A 24,568-nucleotide genomic window follows, 5' to 3' on the forward strand; every position below is an offset into this window, starting at 1 on the left:
AACATATTTGTGACCATAATGTAGACCAAGATGTGATTTGAGTGGCTTAAGAGAAGTTTAGGGGATACATATTTACAGAAAAGATTTAGGTGTCTTTTGACTTCTAGTGTTTGTTAGCAACATTTTGGGACATAAGACTAAATAAACCACAGTTCAGGACTCCTACTGGTCTAAGCGGTTTAAATATTTAGGCTGTGTTCATTTATTCAGTGTTCATTTGGTCATTGCCTTTCATGTAGAGCACCTAGACATAGGAGCAAGCCTCTATTCACAGACCCAGGTTGGAGAGCAGTGGGTAAAGAGTGCACAGCTCATTGGAAGTGTTGGAAATAGACAAAGCGATGATGTAATATCTTGAAGAACACTGTTCATTGACTTTCTGTTCAGTTGTCAATATGTTTACCAACCTCATCTGTTGTTGGAATGGGTAAAACACGGGTGACTGACAGTGCCGTGCTACACTGTCTGCTAAATTTTTAATAAATCTGCTCTGATGCTGAAAAAAGTGAGACAGATGGCTTTGCTGTGAGCCAATAAAACAATACCAACACCAGTGCCAATGTGTTTATAACTCAAGTCATTTACAGCTTAATTTGTATATGTAAATGTAACCAACACAAACTTAAATTTATTTGGGGAAGTGCATTAAAATCAGTATTAAAAGTCAGTATTAAAAGAGCCCCTGGATTGTTAGCGTGCGTTAGCTTACATAGGTACACTCAGCTGGCCATTTACAACATCGGGTACTGTTCAAAACAACATTAATGTTAGACATGGAGAAATGTATAAATGAAATGTGAAACCACCAAAAGACAATATATATAACTGACTGTGTTAACTTCTCTCCCAACCTGCTCTACATTGAGTCTCGAAAATGGTAGACAGCTCATTTTAATGGGAAACTCATAATGAGATACAGATAAAATGGGATTCAAAGAGCTGTTGGCGGCCAAGCTAGTGTCATACGCTCCAAGCAGGTAGTGGTAGTTTGCATGGTTTTGTAACAGTGTTGAACACCACAGCACATTTGATTCTAATTCACTGAAGCTCCACTGACAAGTTTGGAGGATAAAGACTCAAATCTGAGGGAGCAGGCTGTTTTATGTGGAGGTGTCTTTGTTAGCATTAGAGGCTGCAGTTTAGCGAGCAAGCTAAAACAGCTTCACTAGCTTACTGCCTTAAGCCCTGTTGGTAGGGCAGGGGAGGTGGGATAATACCAGTTTACCACAGGACATCTGTAAAGTTTATGACCGATTCATGTGGGATACGAAATATAAAGAGTACAAATGACAGAGATGGGAGTGGATACTCAGTTTACACACCTCATTTACTACAGGAAAGAGTACAAAACGTCAAAACATTCAATTTAGTCATTATCACCCTAGCTGTTTACCTTGCCTCAAGTGAATGCAGCGCATGATTAGAATCACCATTAGCTTGGAAATTTACAGCCAACAGTCAACTTCACTGCATAAAATGAATTCTTTTTCTGTAATGTTTACATGTTGTGAGACAGGACAGTAATGTTACAAATTATCTCAGTTTTAGCCACAGAGAATACAAGTAAGTGCTTCTTTGAATGCCTCCTTACTTAAGAAACTCCTTTTCCACAGAATGGGATAGCATTTTTACTGGCATGTTGATTCACACAGGATTAATATAAACTGAAGTTATTTCCATTTCTCATTTTATTGAAGCTAACAGGTGCCAGAATCTTTACTGATGTGAGAAACAGCAGTAGAATTTACACTACTCCAACTCCTCATGTGAAACCTCTCCTATCCAAAAGGGCTTTAGACTTAGTTTTGAGGTGTTGTTGTTGGAGTTGACAGAAAGAAAGAATATAACTGTTCTGTCGTGTGTTAAGCTGTTATTAGTTTGATAAGCTAGCGCTAGCATAACCAGCTCCATTGTGCTCTTCTAGCAGTGTACGCAGTAATGGTTAGTGACAAATTAGCAGTTGTTGTTTAACGCTTATTGAGCGATGAACTGAAGTCTCTTTTGTGGTTTATAATTGTGGGAGCTTATGTTTCTTCTGCTCAATGTGCTCTAATAAATTCCCTAATGGTGTCTCTTGCTCACTCACCAAAGGTGAAAGCTGTGCAGTGTAGAGGGGTCTGGAAACTGGGAAGCAAAGGGGCTTTTCAATTTGTGTAATTGTGCATATTCTTAAATCTTGGCATTTTTGGTGGTTGCCAGCTCCTTGTATACTAATACCTTCCCTTTGTTTTTTAAAGGAACAGTCCAGCTGTTTATACTCTAATCTCTATGTCACATCTGTAGGATATGGTCAATTACCGTGGACAGTTATTGTCTTTCTGTACTCAGAACAGAACACATTATTTGTTGACTCGAGACACTCAAGCACCTGCCCCACTCAAGCACCTATTGGTCCCTATAATCAGTATGTTTTGAATAAACAAGCTTTCTAATGTTTTTTTTTTTAATGTTGAAGCTGTTGTTGACACTAATAAACCATTTAATACAGATGCAGCAGGTAGGGACGAGATTGAAAAAGCAGTGGACATTTGAACTCTGTGGTGCACTTAAAATTACAATCACAGTTGTTTATACTAAGGTTTTATAACTATGTAATTAAAGAAGACTGATTGATCAATTGATTAACCAATTGAGTAATTTATTCATTGTGTCCATTTGAAAGCCAGTCTTGCTTGAGTATCTCGCCAAAACTATCATGTGTTCAGGCCGTCAGTGTGGGTCACCTGGTGTAACCCAGATATTATATTTTGGGCTATTTATGCGCATCAGCCTCATCTTCCCCACGCAGTCTGCAGGGAAATGAGTCTATTAAACTTGGCCCCCTGCGTCATTACTCAACCTGATGCGGCAATTAAACTCCCGGGGGAAATGTGTTACGGGTATTTACGGGCTGCGTAGCGCCATGCCCTCGGGCAGGGCAGAAGTAACGTCCTGCCACAGTACGAGCCGGGTGAGTTAATTCCTTCCTCATTACCTCCTCGCTGTCTGTACGCTTTGACCTCTCCTTCATCCATCTCTGTCTGCACTGCACTGTGTCCTTGTGTTTCAAGTGCTGTCTCATGTATTGCGTGCGAATCAATGTAGCATTCAGTAGCACGGATTCAATAGCACAGATTAAAGGTTGCAGGTTGTGCTTTAAAGGACTCATATCATGGAAAATTAAATTTTCCTCACAATAAATGAAATAAAAGTTTGATGTACTAAGTTAAAACCATTCACTCTAGTCCATACAGTCCATATATGCATTTTTGTCATTGCTTTTGTGATGTCACACACATGAAAGTAAGTCTACAGAGTTTACACTTCTGCACATTTAATGCTCACTTGCTGTTTTTATTTTCCTGAATGTAACAGATTGGTGAAAAAAATAAACGTAAAAAGCGGCATGTACAAAAAGTTGTGCCGCATTTTAGGGTTATGTTTTTTTTCCCACTGTGTTAAACTCAAATGGATAACATTGTGGACTATAATGGCATATTTATGTATGTTCTCTGTAGAGAATGGTAACATAATTTGACCAAGGGTGTTTAAACCTTTGCACACACCTATTCTTATTGTAGTTATAAAGAGTGATTCAGCCTGGACTGCTTTTTGAATGAAGCCCAATGCAAGTCAACCAATCAGATCAGAGTATTTTTGTATATGTTGTTACAAATACCAGTCTAAAAGACACAATAACAAAAACAGCCTGGGGTACAGAAAAGTGGAAAATGTTTTTTCAGTGTTATTTGATGCATTAAAAAAAAAAGTGGAGCATTAAACATGGGAAAATGTACGATTAAGACTAAACAAAGAAAACAATATCAAGTTTTTAAATACTTGTCACAGTATTCGTGTCAGTACTACCTTGAGAACCCTGTTCCACAGTCAAAGGCTCGGTCACCTTTGAGTTTCAGCTGAGACAGTGGAACAGCTAGAAGCAACCGATCTGATGACCTTAAAGACCTGAAGAAAGAATAGGGTTGTAGCAGATCTCATACATAAGACTCTACGGATCTATTTACATTTATATATCCAGTATTAGCAAATAGCTGTTTTATGTTAACTAAGCTTTTCATGTCCACTTTCTGCAGGCCCCTTAGGGGCTGTTCCACTCACAGAATTGAAATAATGGAAACTGAATGATATTTTAAACAACATACCCAAAATCCCTGCCTTAACCTGGGGCACTATTGTCTCTCTGTATGTAAAATGTTATGTCTCTGTGTTGAGCTGCTGGTGAGCAATGATGAGTGAAAGAGGAGGAATGAGAACCCCCTGCTTTGAAAACAGTCCATACTGACAGCACAACTGCAGTTTTTTTAAATAGAATTTGTGAACCTCTGCAATAAAAAACACAACATATAAACAAAGATTCTAGATTACTTCTACTTTCACCTAAATGAAATCTGAAAATACAGAAGTCTGCTGTCCATGAGAGGTTTTGTCATGATCCCAGGTTACTGTATGTCAGATACCACAGCCCAAGCATACTCCGTCAGCTCAAGCGCATCAGTTCTGCACTGCATGCTTTATTAAATCAGTGCTTAGTATCTGTCGTGTGTTCTGCTTACATTGGAGTCCATTTGCTTATAATGAGATTTGTTGCTGTAGTGTACAGACTGCAGTGGAGCTTATGTCTTTCGAGGAGGTGTATCTTATATATTCTATTTTTTTTTCTCTCACTCTCTGTAGGAGACATGCTTCTCTTCCTCTGGAAGCCTCAGAGAACTCGGGCAGCCTTATATCGCCCCTGTGCAGGAAAAGGTTCCCTTGCCGCCAGTGGAAGTCGGCCTCTTTCGGGTACTGTAGCTGGATTTTCTCTTTATTCACAAACTGACTGTATAATAATGGACACTCCTGTTGTGTTTTTGTGTCTGCAATTGCTTTGCTGCCCAGGCAGCAAAATGCATCAAAACTGTCCTGCACTGGTTCTACACAGAAAAACATGTATATTTTTCCATTTTACTGTTCGTATCTCTAATAAAATACATGACATGCAATCATTGGTATCATTAGACATGTTCAATGCAACTTGACTGACAGTTTTGGGCTGTTATTAGTGATTTTTGTAAGTTAAGACATAACATATAGGTTGACACTATAGCTGAAAATCTCAGGACCTGCCCCCTCTCCCTCCTGGAGTTCTTTGCCACATTTTGCCTCCACCTTGTTTTTCCCAGCACTGGTGCTTAGTGTGTTAGTTTGGCTCTGGTTTTAATTCTTGGTGGTTTTCATGTAATTCTTACCTTTGTTGATGGCTGGCTGACAGATTTGCCTGCATTTTACTTAATTGGATTTTTGTCAATTAGCTAATTAAACAGTAGATTATGGTTTCATTGAAAATGAAATGATTAACAATATTGCTAAATTGGCTAATTTTACAGGGAAAAAATAACAGTGCTACTGAAGAGCTGACTCATTGAGGAGCCTTTTGTTTTGTAAATTGAGAGGAAGCAAATGGATAGATTTTATGACACTGTAGCAGAAAATCACAGAACCCCCTCCTGGATCTCCTTGAAATATTCCGACTCCACCTTATAGGAGTTGTTGGCTTGGTTCTGGTTTTGTTGACTGACAGTCTCATGTAATTTTTGCCTTTTGTTTTTTGATGACTCTTGAAATTCATTTTTATATTTTAAAAAACAACATATTGAAATTTTTGGCAGTTCATGAAGAAGGTAGATAAATGTTTGATGGAAAATGTAATGATATACAGTATTGCTAATTTGACTAATTTTATGGGGGGAAAATGGCAATGCTATGGAATGAGGAGATGTTTTCAGAGCTGACTCTTATTTGTGAGCTGAGCCGATTGACGCCCTTTTTTTGGCTACATTAGCGTGTGGAAATATTTCTGCATTTTTATACTAATCCAACAGTTGTAAAGCATTGGAAATTGTTTCGTAAATGATAAGACTTGTCTCTCATCCACTGGTTATCTTTTGCTGCCTCACATTTCACTTGGGTTGCCTTGTGATCAATAGTAACAAGCTCATCTCTGAAACATTATTTGATGCCAGAGCTGGAGAGGGACCTGGACAGCCTTTGCGAAGCAATGAAGATGTTGTTTACATTCATTACGTTCCGCCTATTCGCTTTCCGCCCTCTTCAAATGCAATTCGACACCATTATTACATCTTGAGGAATCACTTGACAGGCGTTTGGCAGTGTGTGTGTGTGGAGGCCTTGAGCAGATGAAGATAAGCAGAAGAGATGAGAAAGGCCGGTGAACATGGAGCTCTGGGTTTGCAGAAAGTGGAATGGAATTTCAAAGGCCTTTTATGATGCTGCATTCTGCATCAGCATCTGATCAGCTCCCACTTTATGGCTTTCTCAATTTGGAGAAATAAACCTCATAAAAGCTGCGTTTGACTTGTGCAGTCAGGTCAGTTACTCAAGTGAAGTCTTTTATAAGCGTTTTACCCAGAACCCAGTTAGTGTTAAGCTGCAAAATGAACACAATCGAGTTTATACAGTGTGCAAAAGTCAGAGACCACAAAATTCCATTTATTGACATTTAATACCACTCATTTATTATTGAAAAACATGTATATTTTTCCATTTTACTGCTCGTATCTCTAATAAAATACATGACATGCAATCATTGGTATCATTAGACATGTTCAATGCAACTTGACTGACAGTTTTGGGCTGTTATTAGTGATTTTTGTAAGTTAAGACATAACATATAGGTTGACACTATAGCTGAAAATCTCAGGACCTGCCCCCTCTCCCTCCTGGAGTTCTTTGCCACATTTTGCCTCCACCTTGTTTTTCCCAGCACTGGTGCTTAGTGTGTTAGTTTGGCTCTGGTTTTAATTCTTGGTGGTTTTCATGTAATTCTTACCTTTGTTGATGGCTGGCTGACAGATTTGCCTGCATTTTACTTAATTGGATTTTTGACAATTAGATAATTAAACAGTAGATTATGGTTTTATTGAAAATGAAATGATTAACAATATTGCTAAATTGGCTAATTTTACAGGGAAAAAATAACAGTGCTACTGAAGAGCTGACTCATTGAGGAGCCTTTTGTTTTGTAAATTGAGAGGAAGCAAATGGAAAGATTTTATGACACAACATCATTGAATGTGTTTGAGTTTTTTAGGATCAAATCAAAATGATGAAAATGCAACCAACTTCTAAGACTAAACTTTGGAGGTGTGGAAAAGGGTAAGACATGGACACACAAAGTAGTGGAAAAATTATATACATATATATATGTATTGCTGTTGTCAGAACAAAACCTTTATCTCCATTTTTGTTGATTTTCAGTTATGAGGTAAGTTGAAAATGGACATTGGCCTTTACATTGTGTACAATAATGACTTGGAAATTGACTGGTTCCATTCACTTACATTGAAAGTAATCTATGTTTTTTCCTTCTTCTGTAAGGTTACCATTTTGGAGATACAAGCTTTTGTTCTGACAGCAGATATATGTATAATACATATATATGTATATGTGTGCGAAAGGCAGGATACACCCTGGACAGGTCACCAGTCCATCACAGGGCAGACACATTCACACCTGGGGCAATTTAGCCTGTCCTATTAGCCTGACTGCATGTTTTCAGACTGTGGGAGGAAACCCACAGAGACACAGAGAGAACATGCAAACTCCACATAAGAGAGGACCACGGTCTCCTGGCTTTTTTATTTTAATGATACTGAGGGATTTGGTTTAAAAGTCACTTCCAGTCAGACTGCATTTGTTTTTGATGCACTTCATAATAGTAAAGTCTTAGTAACTGTCTCCTAGGAGGTGTTGAGTTAGGATGAATGCAGGAGTTCAAATCTTATTTAAATAAAATGTCTTGTATTCACTAGCAATTCGCTGTAGTCAGAAGAAAACCTTGTATCTCCAAAATGGTAACTTTATAGGAAAAGAAAAAAAAAACTTTGTGGAGGTTTTTGGAGGACTTTTCAGCTATGCTAACTTACATTACATCCATGGGCTAGTGAGAGGTTGTTAAGTGCTCCATCACCCCCAAGTTTAAGATCCCTATTGCCCTATGGTCTACTCTCAGGAGATCCTGATTTGAGACATTCGAGGCTGAGAGTCCAAAACAGCATATTTGTCCTCTCTCTCTCTGGGTGAGTAGGACGGTCCTCTCTCTCTCTCCATTACTCAAGTAAAGCAAGCCAATGCAGTCATAACAGAATTAGCAGTTAGCGTTCTCCAGCAAGCATGTTGAGCTGTTCTTTGAAGTTGCATTAATTCTGGTTTGAATTTTTCATGCACTAAGGTTCACCTTCCCAGTTTGAGAGTTATTGGGGGTCACAGTCATTGTGTGATGGGGCCACAGCTGAATTGAGTTAAAAGGTTTACTTTCAGGAAGAATTGTACATAGGTGACATTTCTGACACATGAAGTGAAAACCTCCATATTATCTCTGTAAGCTACCAATTAATGACCTGAATTTTCAACTGCAGCCTCGCTCTTTGTGGCAGTCAGATATATTTTGGATACGCATGGAGGTGTGCTATTGGTTGTTATGTGTGTCTGACCAAGTGGGGTAGTGATTTCACTGTTCTATTTTTGGAGAATAGCTTTTGAAGACATGTTTATTTTTTCCTCCCACCGGCAGTTCGAGCAGTTTTTTTGCTTTGTTGTTTTGAGAGAAAGTGGAACAAGGCCCTGGCACAATGGGGACGGCTGCAGCATAGCTCCCTCTCTGTCTGGATAATTGCAATGGGGGAAAATATCTGTTGATAAGAGTGGTCATCTGAATGAAAATGAGAACAAGCACAAGATTTTATCTGCGGTGTTTAGTCTGTTATTGCTGGCAAGAACACAGCTGAGGGCAGGTGCTGACCCCGTGTGAGGCATTTCCAGGACATTGTATGAGCTGCAGTTGCTGAGTATGTATAAACACAAAATATTTTCAGGTACAGAAATCAGGAATGTTTTTGTTTGTGTTCAAGCTTCCCATACCTGCAGTCTGAGTGTTACTCTTGAGGATTGCTTTTCTGTTTAAAGGTCTTAAATTGCATCAGTGCATCATTAGACAGCAGTCTGAAGGTAATCAACTGTGTTGATTTTGTATTGTTATAATCATTTACAATTCATTAGACATATTTTATAAAAGTCAATTTGCTAAATTTCTTTCACCTGCCAATTCAACTGAATTAAATATTGCAATCAATTATAATTAATTGTAATAATGTTTAATTGATTGCACTTGTTTTTTGACCACAATGAAATTGTAAAATTGTATTTTCAATTACAAACCCCCCCCCCCCCCCCCCCCCCCCCAAAAAAAAAAAGCTGACCTCAAATGCTGAGTCTGTGAATCTGAGTCTAGGTTAACATTCTTGGGAAAAACAGAGCTGGCAAGAACAGAGAGCACAGGAGGGTCTGTGACAAAACAAAGAACAGAACGTCGAAAACACAAGGATAGGAAACTGACAAGAACACAAATAAATCAATAAACTCAGAAAAACTGTATTTTTTTGGGTACAGACTCTGTCACCGCTGCTGTCCTGAAGGGTATGTCTTCCGTACCTTTAGCTAGAGACCACAACTGCATTATATCCCATTGCAGATTTTAAAAATCACTTTTTATTTTTTTACTAATGGCTTTTTCTTTTCTTTTTTATTTAAGAAAAATACGTAATGAAAAAATACAAATATCTACCTTTAATACCTACAAAAGTTCAAATGAATGTAGAGTACCTTTGAAACTCATTTAAGGTACATAATAGGATGTTTAGACATTAATGACGTTATTTGTTACATTTTCATTGCTTGTAACTTGGGGACCAAAAAGTTACCTGTACTGTTTTCTTATGGCAGTGTATTGAAATTCAGCATAGTTATGTTATAACTGAAGTATGGGGGAACACACCTAAAGCCCCTCCTTCTTCTAATCTAACACCTCATAAATTCACATCCTCACCTTCTGTTGCCATGACGAAGTGTTCACAATCCCCACCGCCACTCCATCTCCTCCCTGTTCATCAGTCCTATTACAGCTATGAGGGGGGGTCCGGCCTTCTAGCTACAGCCAGAAGCTGCTCAGAACTCCAACCCAATTCTTATAGTTCTACCCCCTCCCTCAATCGGTTTTCCCTTATACTACCACCACCATGTTGAAGCTATAGTTCCAACTCACAAAACAAGCATGCTTGATCTAAAATCTAACATAGTGATCTTCTGTCTAAAGTACATTCTGCATACAAGTTATAAATGTCTTGATTTCTCTGAAATCCATTGCTGTCTATAATTATACCCACTTTCATTTCTGATTCAGGTTGCACCCACTTTCATTCTCAGAACAGTTGTTGCACCATACCTAATTTGGCAATGGTCAATTAAACAATATGCCTGAGCCAGCCTACATAAAGAGGCCATTTTCTATGTCAAATGGTCCTGCATGGCATCTGTGAAATGTGCACACAATGAAGAAATAAAGAGCAGTGTTACAGATGCAAGGCTGGCCTCTTGGTCCTGGTTCTGAGGAAGAATGAGGGGTTTGAAAATTCTACAGTCACGAGTCACAAATTTGATGATACTGCAAGCGACTGCAGTAAAAACAAAAGTACCTTTCCAAAGAACAACTTAAGCACAAGTACAAAAAGTATCAGGTCAAAAAAACTACTGAGTACTGAGTACTAAATACTGAGTAACTTACAGAACTGGAGTGAAACTTTTTAGTACATCCAACATCTATCAGCACAGGAACTGAAGTTTGTAACATTCTTCTCTTTGTGGGATTCTTTTGGTTTAAAGTAAGACACTTAAGGCTCCCAAAATCAGAGCTGTGACCAATCACACAACGGTAGACATGCTGTCATCAACAACACAGAATAATATGAAACACAAAAAAAGTAACTAAATGTGAACAGCAAAAAATGTAACTTAGTAAAAAGTAGAGAGTAGAAATGAAAGTATTATTATTATTAGTAGTATTACTAGTATTATTATTAGTATTATAGTATTTGAAAATAGCAGAGTACAAATCCCTCAATATTTCCTTAAAGTACTCATGACACTAAAGACTCAGGACTCAAAGAGGAAGTAACATGGATGCAGACGGGATTACTTTTCATGCGAATGGATTCATTTCCTGATGCAGGCCTGCCAAAACTGCATCAAATTTGAATTTGGTATACAGCACCATCGCCAAATGTCTTGGCTTGTTTTATTTTGGAAGGCAAATTAGCTCAGCATCAATAGCATAAATAAAATCAATAAACTCTCACTCAGCACTTAATCTCCCGTCTTACTGGAGAAACTGGCTCGCCAGACATTACTTTTTTAACTTGTGGTAGGCAAACAAACGAAGTAAAGCTCTCTCACTTTGAGTGAGCTTAATGGCTTCTGCAGTTAAAGCAACATCATGTGAGAAGTAGTATTTCTTGCTCTTGTGCGCCCCCTACAGATGCAGAGAGTATTTTATTTGTACATCACTGCAAAGACTGACCAAACTTTTTGGCATGAGATGAATTTTTTTTCTTTGCTTGCTGGCCTGAAACAGAACTGAATCTAGAACCATTTTCAGCATCTGGAAAAACTGTAAAACACTGTTAGACTGGAATGACATGATAAGATTAGAGCCTACATTGCAGTCTTTTATAAATAACACTGGCAGTAATGAACACTGCTCCGATTGTTGTTTTCTTCCCGTTAGCCGTGAGACTGTCTTGCATCCTTTTATCTCTTTTAGCTCTCGTCAGCAAGTAAAAGCCAATCTGAAATGCACTCTTGTCCGCTCTTGGTCGTTCACTCTTTCTTTTTCTCTTTTTCACGTCCCCTGACAACATCTTCTGTCTCTTTGCAGCCTCTCCTATGATGTCCATGCTGGGAATACTGAGTTACTTCTTAGTAGTTGTATGAGAGGTGCTGTAAAGTGTTATGCAGTTCTTGCAAGAGGTTTCGTGCTCACCCCTCCAAAGTTACATAGCACTATAGCAAGTGTTTTGGGCCTGGAGTGCCAATGACAGAGACACCGTTGTCTCTTTTAAGTCAGTGTACCATCAAAATGATTTTGAAGCTGCTACTTTAAGGTAAAACTGTTACAAAATGTTGCTTTAAAACATGCACAAAATTTTCCATTCCACCTTATTTGGAATAGCAGCTACAATCTACTCCTAGCTACTGCACCTTTTAAGGTGGAAAGGGGAATTCAAATAAGAAGCCAACTTCGGCTTTTCTGTAAAGTTTGCTCAGCGTTATTATATCGGTTTATGTTGTTGGTCCTCTAAATTTAGCCCAAACTAGAGGTTGTCTTTATGTTGTTGAGGTAGTCTTTATTTTAGTCCTGTGTTCCCAGGTCTTCAAACATCATCAAAATAATCTTCAACTGTGAAGGTTTTCTTATGAAGTTTTATAGCCTTTCTTTTTTAAATGTGTAGCTGCACTTGACTTGAGATTCAACTGTCTTGACTTGGGACTTGAGTGTCAAGATTTGTTACTTACAGCTTAGTGACTTGTCCCTGTCTCTGATACCGAGCCCTAGAACCAACAACAATGCACAAAAACAGTAGCAAGTAAAGGGGTATACATAGACAGGGAAATGATGAGACACAGCTGGAAAGACAGCACAAATGAGGGTTTATAAAGATTTACAAACAAAACATAGGTTGATGTAGTAACAAGGGGTGGAGCTAGTGGAAAATGAGAGCAAAGACTCAAGCAGAAAAGGAAAAGGTGGACCCTGACCAGGGGAACCATAACAAAATAATTTTCTAAAAATAATATTCTGCTCGTATTCAGTTCTTACAGCCACATATGTGTATTCAAAGTAAAAAAATCTAAATCTTAAATCAAGTCATGGTGAAAATTGAGATTTCCTAAAGAACTGAGTCATTGTAAACCATTGATATTGAAAACTTTATGCAATACCCTTTTTCTCTTTTGTTTTACATTCATAACATATGGCTCAGCGTGGCTTGGAAACAAAGTGCTCCTGTTCTGTTGTGCTTTTTACAGTGAAAAAAAAACCATCTTCAGTGGTGACTGCTTCGTGTTACAGGCCATAGAGTCGATGCTGCAGTTGCAGTTAATCACTAAAATTGGTTTCTCCAAGATGATGCTGTGATATGCTATTGCTCCTGTAGATAATAGAAAGATGCTATGAAACTGTGGACTGGCGGAAAATGCATTAAGCTGCATGCAGTCACGTCGAGGACTGTTTTAGAGAGAGAGAGAGAGAGAGAGAGAGATAGAGACAGAGAGAGAGAGAGAGAGAGAGACAGAGAGAGACAGAGAGAGAGAGAGAGAGAGAGAGAGAGAGACAGAGAGAGACAGAGAGAGAGAGAGAGAAGAGAGAGAGAGAGAGAGAGAGAGAGAGAGACAGAGAGAGAGAGAGAAAGATATAGAGAGAGAGAGAGAGAGAGAGAGAGAGAGAGAGAGAGAGAGAGATAGAGAGAGAGAGAGAGAGAGAGAGAGAGAGAGAGAGAGAGAGAGAGCGTGAGAAAGTGCTGCAGTTCTATTAGGTCTGTGTAAAGATCACTGGCTGTTTCAAATTTATAGCATGAACAGTAGAAATATATAGAGGACATATCCACTACAGTTTGATATGAATCTAAGCTGAACTATAAAGCCAGCTAATCAGTCTTATTTTTTTATGACTGTTTTATACACTATCTTGCCCATAACTGTGAAGCTCCAGTCCCCCCCCCCCCCCCCCCCCCCCCCAATCCCCTGAGAGTGGTCCAGGCCTGTAAATGGCGATGTTTGTTGGCTGTTAGTGCAGAGCCCTTCACAATGGTTTTGGAAGATGCTTAAGCAACAGTACTGAAGTGACCCCTCTCAACACTCAGTCTGACACCGTCGCAGGTTGGGTGGACACGATTTGTCCTGCATGCTCACAGGGGAGTTGCTGTCAGTCTGAGTTTGCCCTCCCAGACTAACATGAAAGGAGTAACCACTAGATGGATAATCAAGTTTCAGAAAGTGCTGAGATTATTTTATGAGGACTAGGTCCTGACTGAGGACAGAGATCCTGACAGAGCTAAATATTGTGATAACCAATAATATCAGCCAGCATAACTGTATATGGTTAGGAAGTAAAAGCTACAATAATTTTACTTTATCCTTTAAATGGCCAGTACTCACTTCTATAACTTTACAATAACCAGTTTGCATTGTTGTCCATGTAGTCACTGGATAATAAGCTTTAGGATGTAATACGTTTCTGCTTTTAAAGAGATTAAACAGTGTCAGTTCTCACATGTCACATGGAAGCATGGGTAAACAACAAGAACGCACAATGTCTTAAAATAAGGTACATATAAAGCCATATAAAACAGGTAATTAATATTAGCCATGCTCGCTTGTCACGCTCTCTCTCCCTCTATCTATGAGCCTGCCATCACCCTCTGCTGCTGCAGCACCTCTCGCTAACAATTACAGATAGGTTTCAATGATGTGGACTTGAAGGCCTGCAAACATGAACCGCTGGCTAAAACGTAAATCAACATCATCTGCAATGGATCCCACACAGAAAAATCTCCGGAACCCGTAAGGTCTAGTGAAAACGGCGGTGCTGGTGTTGTTAGCAGTATTAATCCTTTGACTAGTTAAAAATTTGGTCATCTGGTTAAATTTGTGAGATGGAGTGCAACCCCCCCCTCCCCCACCTCACCCTCCAAATATATAAATCCCCCCTATGTAAAACATTAAACCTATTGAAAAACTAATTTTAGGCCCTGATCTGACTAGTAGTTCAATCGTAATAAATAAATTGTAATAAATCCATGTATACACATTCGGAATACAGTTTTTATCTGAATTAACTAGGTAGGTAATCCTGTAAATAATCCATTAAATAGAGGAATAATGATCATGTAACTACCTGTATCTGTTTACATTCGCAATCGGAAAGTTTAAGTACATTGTGTGCATGTGTGTCACGTCATAATAAACGTTTACAACCTTCAACATGGCGGGAGCAGAAACTGGTCTGCAGAGGAGACGAAGTTTATGCTTTGAACTTTGAAAGATGGTGGTGGGGCTGACGTCCATCTTCTGTGCCTCAGAACATGACGCCTTCTTTAATGACTACTTGTGAAGGACATTAAAGTAATTAAACACACATGCACTGCTCACTGCTGCTCGTCGCATTCTGACGGGACTCACGTGATGTTTGTTGTCATGGTAACGTCTTCACTCTACGCACTCTACGTACTCTACGCATGCACGCAATTTTGGTTCGGATTAGTTGTATGTGCCTCTAAAATGGAGATTTACATCAGATTGTGCATAAACACCTCAGTCTTAATCTATAATTGGAATGAATTCAATCAAATTGGCAAAAATCTTCGCATGTAAACATGCCCATCCCAGCCTTATTACATACTAAGGCTTATTATTCAGTAACTACAGGGACTTAAATGTAAACTGAGTTATTCTTATGTAGAAGTATGTAATAAAGCTTTGGGCCTGCTGGTGGGCCCTGGCCTATTAAGAGGTTAATCAGGTTTTCTCATCTGAACAATTGGACGAGCTCCTGGTGCTCAGTAGTCTTGTGTTTTGCAGTGTTTCAGTGGTCTACGATTAAGAAAACAACTTTATTGCAAAAGTAATTTTTGCACAAGTTGAGGTTATGTAGAAATCAGCTCAGTCAGTGGTTAACAGTAAACTGTGTCTGTCTGTCTGTCTTTCTGCCTGCCTGCTTGTCAGTCTGTCTGTCTATCTCTATCTATCTGTAATCATATTTATTCATTTATGATCATTGATCATTGACTCTGCATTCAGATATAGTGTATGCTGCCCAACTGGTCCACACATACACATCACTGCAGTTATGCAAGAGGGTCGTTCCGCAGGGGTCATGTGACAAGCACTCACAGCTCACTTCTAACCACAGGCAACACTGACCACAGTAAAGAGGAAGATATGGCTTTGAAGAGAAAGCAGATCTAGTGGGTGGCTTTTCTGGTACACTGTACTCAACAGAACTTGCAGATAAATCTTGGAATAATATTTTTCATGTTTAATTACCTTTTGATTTTAGAGACAAACATTTAGAACTGCATGTTTACAAATATAGAAAACACATTTTAGTCAAGATTCACATAGGTTCTACATGGGGTGTAGAGAAAGGTTCCACAGAATACCAAAAAAGTTCCTATGGCTCATAAGAAAAGCAGAAAAACAACAACATGCTGCAAAAAATGGTATCGTGTCAGGTCAAATTTCTTAGATCTTAAATCTGGTCAATAAATCTAATGTCTCTCCTGTTGAGATGATTTTCATCTTATTTTAGGATTATTTAAATTATTTCCTAACAGTATTTACTTGTTTTAACGGATTTAATCTCACAATGTTGGCAGATCATTTTGCTTGTTTTAAGAAATGTGCTTGAAGCTATTCTTAAAAAACATCTGCCAATATTGTGAGATCATTTTGCTTGATACAATTTCTTAAAACACGTAAACAATGTCTAGAACTAAGTTACATAATCTTATAATAAGAGCACAACCATCGCAGTATAAGAAATATTAGACAGATTGATTACAATTAAACCCATCCAGGGTGTATCCTGCCTTCCACCCGAAGACTGCTGGGATAGGCTCCAGCACCCCCCACGACCCTGACGGAGAAGCGGCTTAGAAAATGGATGGATGGATGGATGGATTACAATTAAGACATTTTACTTGACAAAATGCTATTTTTGCATTGTAACAGTAACAAGAACAGCAAGAATGATGGGACAATAATGCAAACAACAATAACAAAATAAAAACAACAGCAAGGTCCAGAGACAAAGTTAATGAATGAAATTCATGTTTCAAGTAGGCTTGAGGCTAATTGCTACCCCATGTGGTTGCTAAGGTTTTGCTTGGTCATCACTATGTTATTCCAGTTGGTTGCTAATAATATGTTAGTGTGTGGGTGTAATGTTTTCATGTTTATGAAGGGCTGTGTGAATCCATTGTAACAGTTGCAGTGGCAGTTAGATACTCAACAGTCCTGCATTCATTTCCTGTGGGGTAAAATTGTGTTGGAAACGCACAAACGAACTGATCCTCTATAGTTTTGCTGTCCTGTTTGGGAAAATGGTACAAAAATAGCACATATTAATAATAATACTAGTAGAATAATAATTAGGCAAGACAACTTAATAAGAAAAACAAATATGACAATAAGAACAATGACAGCAACAATAACAACAGTAACAATAACAAGAAAGCATAAACAACAAGAATTCTTTGTTTTATTCTACTTCTTCTTTTACTGTTATTATTATTATTATTTTAAACAGCAGAAAATATAATAACTGAAATAACTGTAGCATATGTAAAATTTGAATTAACTGCAAAAACCAATCATTCTCTTAGCTACAAAAACATTTAAACACACAGATGTTTCCTTGAGGTATCATAGTTGTGTATAGAAACGAGCCTTTACTAAAGACCCTCTTTTAAGCCCGTAGTGGGAAACTGTAGCAGTGAGGACTGAGCGTCCTTCACAGCGGTGGATCGTTCACTCTGCTGCTCTGTGATGCGAGTGGATCTGTGTAACCAGGGTAAAGACTGGTAGTGTGAGTTATTCCTCATGGATCTTCCCTCTGTCATCTCAGAGACCCTAAGTTTAATGAATCTGTCTACTCCCACCACTGGAGGATGATGAAGAGGGTGTGAGTGTATGGATGAGACGGCACAAGGAGAATCCCTTCTTCTGGCTCGCTGTGCCTCAGAGACACGGCACAGTTCTGCAGCCCACAGAGAGAAGCTCCTCTAGGGATGCGTTCCCGCAAGGTCTATTTAGTTTTTTTCACCTTCTTTCCACTGTTAAGAAAGCCACGAGTGGTGTTTATCTCCTCAGCATGTGGGTAAGGGGGCGTCTCTGTTAAACACTTTGCATTGCATACTGATTGGAGCAGTGCTATGTAGTTGTTAAAGGGCTCACATCATGGACAACAGGGTTTTGCTCTTTTTTTTTTAAATGAAATAGTTTGGTTTAGGATATGAATGTTGTTAAAGTTAAAAAAGTCCATACAGTATATTTTGAAATAATTGGGTTTGTGAGGTCATAAAAACCAGTGCAATTACATATATTCACCTATTCCGTATACAGCACTTCATCTCCGTTCATGCTGAAGTGTTTTAAAGAGTGTTTCAGCTTGGACAGGGGAGCCACAAATGAGCTCATTTACATACATTTACATACATCAGTCTTAAAGGCACAGTAACAAAAACAGCCTTTTCATTCAAAGGGATAAAGAGAAAATGGCCGTTCAAAAGGTTTGGTACATATAAACACACACATCATTTTCATGAGCAATACTGAGGGCTGCAACTGAGTTTCAAACATTTCTTCTGACCAACCACAGACCTCTGACCAACTCTCTGACCATCCACAGAGTGTGCGGTGGGGGTTTTGATTAATTTTGATGTGATCGAATCAAATGTAAATATTCCAACAACCCTTAAAGAATAATCTAGGCCAATTTATAACCTTATTATTAATATTAAGTATTCAGGAGCATTCTGGCCTACAGCTAGCATTTAGCCTGTTATTTGTCATGTTATGTCGTATTCTATAGTGCAACATTGTGCATAATGCAACAAACATATAACCTAATGTTTTAAAACAGAGCAATAAAATAAAAACGCTGGAGACGAGACGGGGTGTGTGGAGTCAATACAACTTAGAAAATATCATTTGAGTGGATTATGGTACAATTATGTTCCCTGACTAAAGATACTGAGATATGAGCTCTCAGAAAACCTTTATCAAGGTCTTAGACCTTAATTAGCTGTGGCTTGTTGACAGTCATCATTAGGAAAGGCCAGGTGATGCAAATTTCAAAGTTTTATAAATACTCTGACTCCTCAAACCTCCCAACAATCAGCAGCCTTGGGCTTGTCTATGCAGCTGCATAGAGCTCTGAAATTTAAGATAATTGACACCCACGAAGCAGGAGACGGCTGAAAGAAGATAGAAAATTTGTGGACAGCCCTCAAAGAGCTGTGTATGCAAGATGGCCCAAGAATCGCACAGAATTGGAAGCCTTCTGCAAGGAAGATTGGGGAGAGACCCCCAAGAAGAGCCGAGAGATGCTTAGCTAGCTTCAAAAAGTGTTTACAAGCTGTGATATTTGCCATAGGGAGTGTTACTGAGTACTGACCATGTAGGGTGCTCAAAGTTTTGCTTCAGGCCTTTTTTTCCGTTTTTGTCATTTTATACTATAAAAGCTAGAAATAAAAAAATACCCTTGCTTAAAATTTTAATTGTGTCATATTTTACTTCATGCTTTTTGGAAATCAGGTCATCTTTTACTTGCTTAGGTATTCGTAGTAACAGAACTTTTGACCTGAGGTGTCCATACTTTTACATATTGCATAGTGGCATTTTGTCTGTATAGTGCAGCCATGATACTACTGTATTTTCTTGAGTCTGATTTTACGAGAAATTGAGGGGAGAGCAGTGAAAGTCATGTTGATGGACGGGCAACAGCAGCTGAGCTGCCTGGGGATGATGGCCCACATTCCTCATTCTAAGAAATCCCAACTTCATCCGAAAAAGTGAGCAAATGACAGAATCTCATTTCGGAATTCCGCAGTCATTTTTGATTTTTGTACTGATGTATATTCAGAGCCACAGAGTAGCACTGAACAGTGATCGGGTCAGACATGAAGCTGAAGACAAAGAGAGAGGGAGAGAGCGAGAGAGAGAGACGCATACTAAAATGAAATAATCCTCCTTTGCTGTAAAACAAAGCTCTGCTGATCGTTCTAACACAGTTTTAACAATAAATGGTTTTAAACGCTGGAGTTAATGTAAAACCGCTAACCTTTAACCATGAAGATTGGCACACAGACTTTTGGTCACCACAACAGTGCAGACAACAATCACACCTAGCTAGTAGCTAATGAATCAGCAAAGAGAAAGATTTAAGACAAACATTGATAATTTGGAGACGAATTTAAGGTGGAACGTAAAAATTCAAATGAGAAGCTGGTGAATGAGAGGCCTCGGAAAAAGTTGAACAAGACATTTTACTGTTGGAGATGCGAGAAAGGCAGCTAAAGCAGAGAAAAGTTAGTCTGCTGTTTCATATATTTTATATGTTTTAGTCTATACTAGTACATCAGCATATACTGAGACACATTCACAGCCAAGATGGTTAAGTGTTACTTCAATAAAAGTGGATGGTTTGATCTTTGTTGGTTTGATCTTTGTTGAAAGGACAAAATGGCTCTTATTAATGTTTAAGTTGCTGTCTTCTGACTTAAAACCTTTAAATGGCCAGGGCTCAGAATATCTTAGCCAGTTTGCATTCATCCCTGTAATTATTGAATAATAGACCTGAGTATGTAATAAGCCTGGGATTTTTAGGAGTTAATGTAGGTTACGTTCATAAGGGCACATGACGATTACATAATCCTTTCATGACAACTGACATAACATTCATAAAAGCCTATAAGTAAGGGGCAGTTGTCTTAAAGGCTGATTTTGTCATCTCCATTGTCAAGTTGACATAGCAGCTACATCAAGTAATATAGAATGTGTCATAACACTTTCTGGTTACTGATGTTCCTGTGCTCCCGTGTGGATGTAGAGTTTTTTTAAAAACACTGCTGATGGATTTAAAAACTGGGTTCCATATATTTGCGCACGAGGCCTACAGCGGTGTCACTTTGAACCTGCATTATCAGTGTATGAGGGAGGACCACACAATCTGAGATGAAGCTTTATCTTCCTGTGAGCTTCACGCTGCCTCGCCGCCTCTGTCTCCGTCTGATGTGACTCTGGGCCTGATAAGAACAGAAGTGCAACACATTTGCAATTCCGGGGCTCCATTTCCCACCTTAGACATAGCAGCAGTGGTGCAGGAGTGGAGAAGATGGATGTTCTGATCAAGGCTCTGGGCTGCTCCTCAAGGGAGGGAGATTGAAGTGTGAATAGTACCTCTAGAGGAGAAGAAAAAAGCTGTGCATGTGTTAGTTCAGCCACACAGCAGAGCGGAGAAGGGGCAAGAAAGATCCAACAGTCATGAAGAGCTTTTAAAATGCTTTTAACACGAAGTTTCACAGGCAATAACTTGATATTCAGGCCTCTGCAGCCTCATGATACATAATGGGTTATTTTTTACAGTCACGGAAGAACATGGGGTGATCTAACCTGAAAGGTCACAGTAAAAACTAACAGAGCTACAGGGTGAACCATTTTTGAGAATGAAATCTACTGTATTCAGAACAGCTGCAAGCCTAGACACAATCACAGGAATATGGTCACTTAGCAACATTGAATTCACTTCTTTTCTAGTATGAACTCAGTTTTTCATGAAGCGAACCTGTGAATTTACTTAAATCTGTTATTTATGTGTATTGTGATTTTATTATTATCATTATTATTATTATTATTACATTTTTAAGGCAAACACACTGAGGTAACTTTTCTGATTAAATGTAATGTTAACAATCTTAGCACAGATTCCATCTGCATAGGATAATCATTATCTATATATTACTGTGTCCTGTGGTCTCACAAGTCAAAAATTGTGTCCACCCAGCTTGTTATTAGCACACTGTTCAAAAGCCAGCATCCATGATGGTATGTGGGCATATTAGTGCACATGTCCAGATCTGTACTGTACTGTATATGTTTTGGCAACATATGGTCCCATCATTTCAGGGAAGGCCTTGTTTATTTCAGCAGGACACTGACAAACCACATTCTGCACATATTACAACAGCATTGCTTCATAGTAAAAGAGTCTGGGTGCTAAACTGACCTGCCTGCAGTCGAGACCTGTCATCATTAAAAACATTTGGTGCATTATGCACAAAACATACGATAAAGCAGACCTAGAAATGTTGAGCAGCTGAAATCCTGGAATAGAAAACATTTCACTTTAAATACTACAGCAGTTTATCTCCTCAGTTCCCAAATGCTTACAGAGTGTGATTAAAAGAAGAAGTTATGAAAAACAGTGGTAAACATGGCCCTGTTCCAACTTTTTTGGAACGGGTTGTCAGCCTCAAATTCAAAATGGCCATATATTTTTCAAAAAATGCCTTAAATGCACAAGACAGGTTTTGCCTATAATAACTTTATAAAGCATAATGCTCTAAAACTATATATAATGTATGGAATGCCCTAATGATAATAAGCAAAGCTCTAAAATAATGCATAATGTTTTCAATATATAATGCTGTAATATAATAATGGTTTTATATAATGCATAATGATTTAAAATAACGCATAATATTCTAAGATGAAACACAATTATCTACAATAATATATAATGCTTTTAAATAATACCGTATGTTTAAAAACAACACATAACAACATATAAAACAATAACAAGTCTGATACTGATAAATATGAAAAAGCCTAGCATATGTTAACAAAATAGAACAGAATGCTCTAAAATATGAAAAGGCCCTATTTGTGGTCTTTTCAAAGGGTCAAAAATTATGTATATATTCTAAAATAACTGTGAATATCTAAAAACGTATCCCTTTAAGTTCACTTAAACTGCTCACGTGGTCTGATTGGTCATAAAGCATTGGACATTTTGTTGTGAATGTTGTACGTTTGACAGTGCAGAGACTGCAGAGAGTGACATTTGTTTCTCAAATGTAGATATAAAATTCCACTTAATAACAGAAAGTCAGTTTTTATCATATAAACTTCATCATATAGAGTCAGCAACCCCACACATAACACCAAACACAATGTAAAGTGAAGATGTCTTGCTGAGCTGTACCTGTCATTCTGATGTGTATCAGGTGAAATCTGACTGACCTCTGCCCAGGTCACAGCTCAAGTACCAGAGCGCAGTGATGTGGATAAATAGTAGGCCAAGAAAGACCACGTGCTGCTGCACATTGACAGCTCAGGTCAATGTGCAAGACAAGATAAAAGAACCATGCCTGTAATCTGTCCAGCAAGGTCAGCGCAGAGGGAGAGTGAGAGAGAGAGATGTGATGTGAAGTGTCTGACCCTATTGTATTACTATAAGGTTTCTTCAGAGGCTCTGCCGATGTGAAAAATGCTGAGCTGTCGCACCTTTGAACTGGTCATTGTGTTTGACCTGCAGACCTCCCGTGTAATGTTGAAGCATTGCTGCCCACGTCTCTCTTCAAATTCCTTAGGAAAAATAGCATTAGATGAAATGCAAACATGAGATACAGATAAAGATGAGGGCTATCATTCTGCACATCTGTGTGACTTTATTGCGATCTCTGCTAAACGAGGAACAACACTGGGCTCTTTTTCTCAGGATAAACATCTGAGCAGCAAGAGAGACTTTAGCTGAAGTTTCTTTTGCCTTCCCATCTGGTCTCAGTGTTGTCTAGAGGAAGTTACGGTGATGTTAAGGAGATCTTTTTATTTATTGATTCTTTACTGTGAGAATGGACAGGCAGGTGGGAAGGTGTTTAAGGAAGGTGTTTGAGCTGAAATCAAGTCAGAAAGTCTGCTTTGAAGGGTTGGTTTACGCCAGATACTCACGTATCCCCATCTTGGCTTTGCTATTTCTTAAATATTTTATTTCGGCATGGGCTACAGCTGGATTTCACAAGGCCAAGGCTGCCACAAATCAGTACTGGTCAAATGTTTTTGATTTGTCAAGGCCTTGTGGGGCCAGAGTATTTTCATTTAATTGAATATTTATGTGAAATTTCATGGGCATGATGGGGATACTATCATAACAACCCCACCCCAATTTGTGGTATTATTGTATTTAAAGCTTGTCTGTGTGTTAAAAAGAAAACAATAAATATTCATTAACAAAAAACATTGGCCCTTTTCTATTTTTTTGTCATAATTTACATCAAAGAGAAGGTGTCATGGCATACAAGACAGGATATAACTGACACATTCAGTCACTGTTATAAAACATATATTTCTGGATGTGTTCGAAGCCATTGTCAAATATTCTATATATGCACGTGACTGCTTTACAATGACTAAAGTCTCTATTCCTGTGCCCAGTGAACCCAGAAACATAATTGTGTTGTGTTTTTGTTGATAACGATATTTTTATAGATAATAGTAAAAAGCTATGAGTTTCCATTAGTTTTTACATTATATTAGCCTACATTAAGTCAAGTCAAAGTTTATTTAGTATATAGCACTTCTTACAACAGGTGATGTCACAAAGCAGCTTTACAGAAAGACCAGGGTCCGAGCCCTCATGAGCAAGCCAGTGGTGACAGTGGCAAGGCAAACTCCCTGAGTGCAAGAGGAAGAAACCTTGAGAAGAACCAAGACTCAAAAAAGAAGATCCTCCTCTGGTCGATGCCGGATAGCAAACAGCATTAGTATAAATTATTAGAGTACAAAACGGGGAAAAGCAGGTGGAGTAATGGTTAATTAGCTAGTTTGAGTTTATGCAGCAGCATCAGGGGGGTCAGTTAATGCAGAAGAGGTTTGCACAGCATTGTACAGCATAAAACTCCATGGTGGTCAAAAGGGTGTAGAAGAGCCAATGGAGATGGAGCTCTGGTGATTCTAGCAGCTCTGAGAGAGAGAGAGAGAGAGAGAGAGAGAGAGAGAGAGAGAGAGAGAGAGAGATTGATTGACATTACGCTACATCAGCCTCGTAGCTCCAGTACAAAACTAAAAAAATCAGAGACCAAATTCTGAACTGTGCTGGATTTATTCCTGAGCGTATCAC

At 38.6% G+C, this 24,568-nt stretch overlaps 1 protein-coding gene across 2 annotated transcripts in view; it reads left to right on the top strand.

The window, feature by feature from the left end:
* Positions 1 to 24,568, top strand: part of LOC108427785 (IQ motif and SEC7 domain-containing protein 1-like) — a 192,281-nt gene that overhangs the window by 36,903 nt on the left and 130,810 nt on the right. For both annotated transcript variants that reach the window (XM_037541617.1, XM_037541615.1), the window contains exon 3: positions 4,675 to 4,782. In XM_037541617.1, the coding sequence (XP_037397514.1) occupies positions 4,675 to 4,782 (108 nt within the window). The remainder of the gene's footprint in view (positions 1 to 4,674; positions 4,783 to 24,568) is intronic.

Source organism: Pygocentrus nattereri, chromosome 9 (genome assembly GCF_015220715.1).
Source record: "Pygocentrus nattereri isolate fPygNat1 chromosome 9, fPygNat1.pri, whole genome shotgun sequence".
NCBI classification, from domain to species: Eukaryota; Metazoa; Chordata; class Actinopteri; order Characiformes; family Serrasalmidae; genus Pygocentrus; species Pygocentrus nattereri.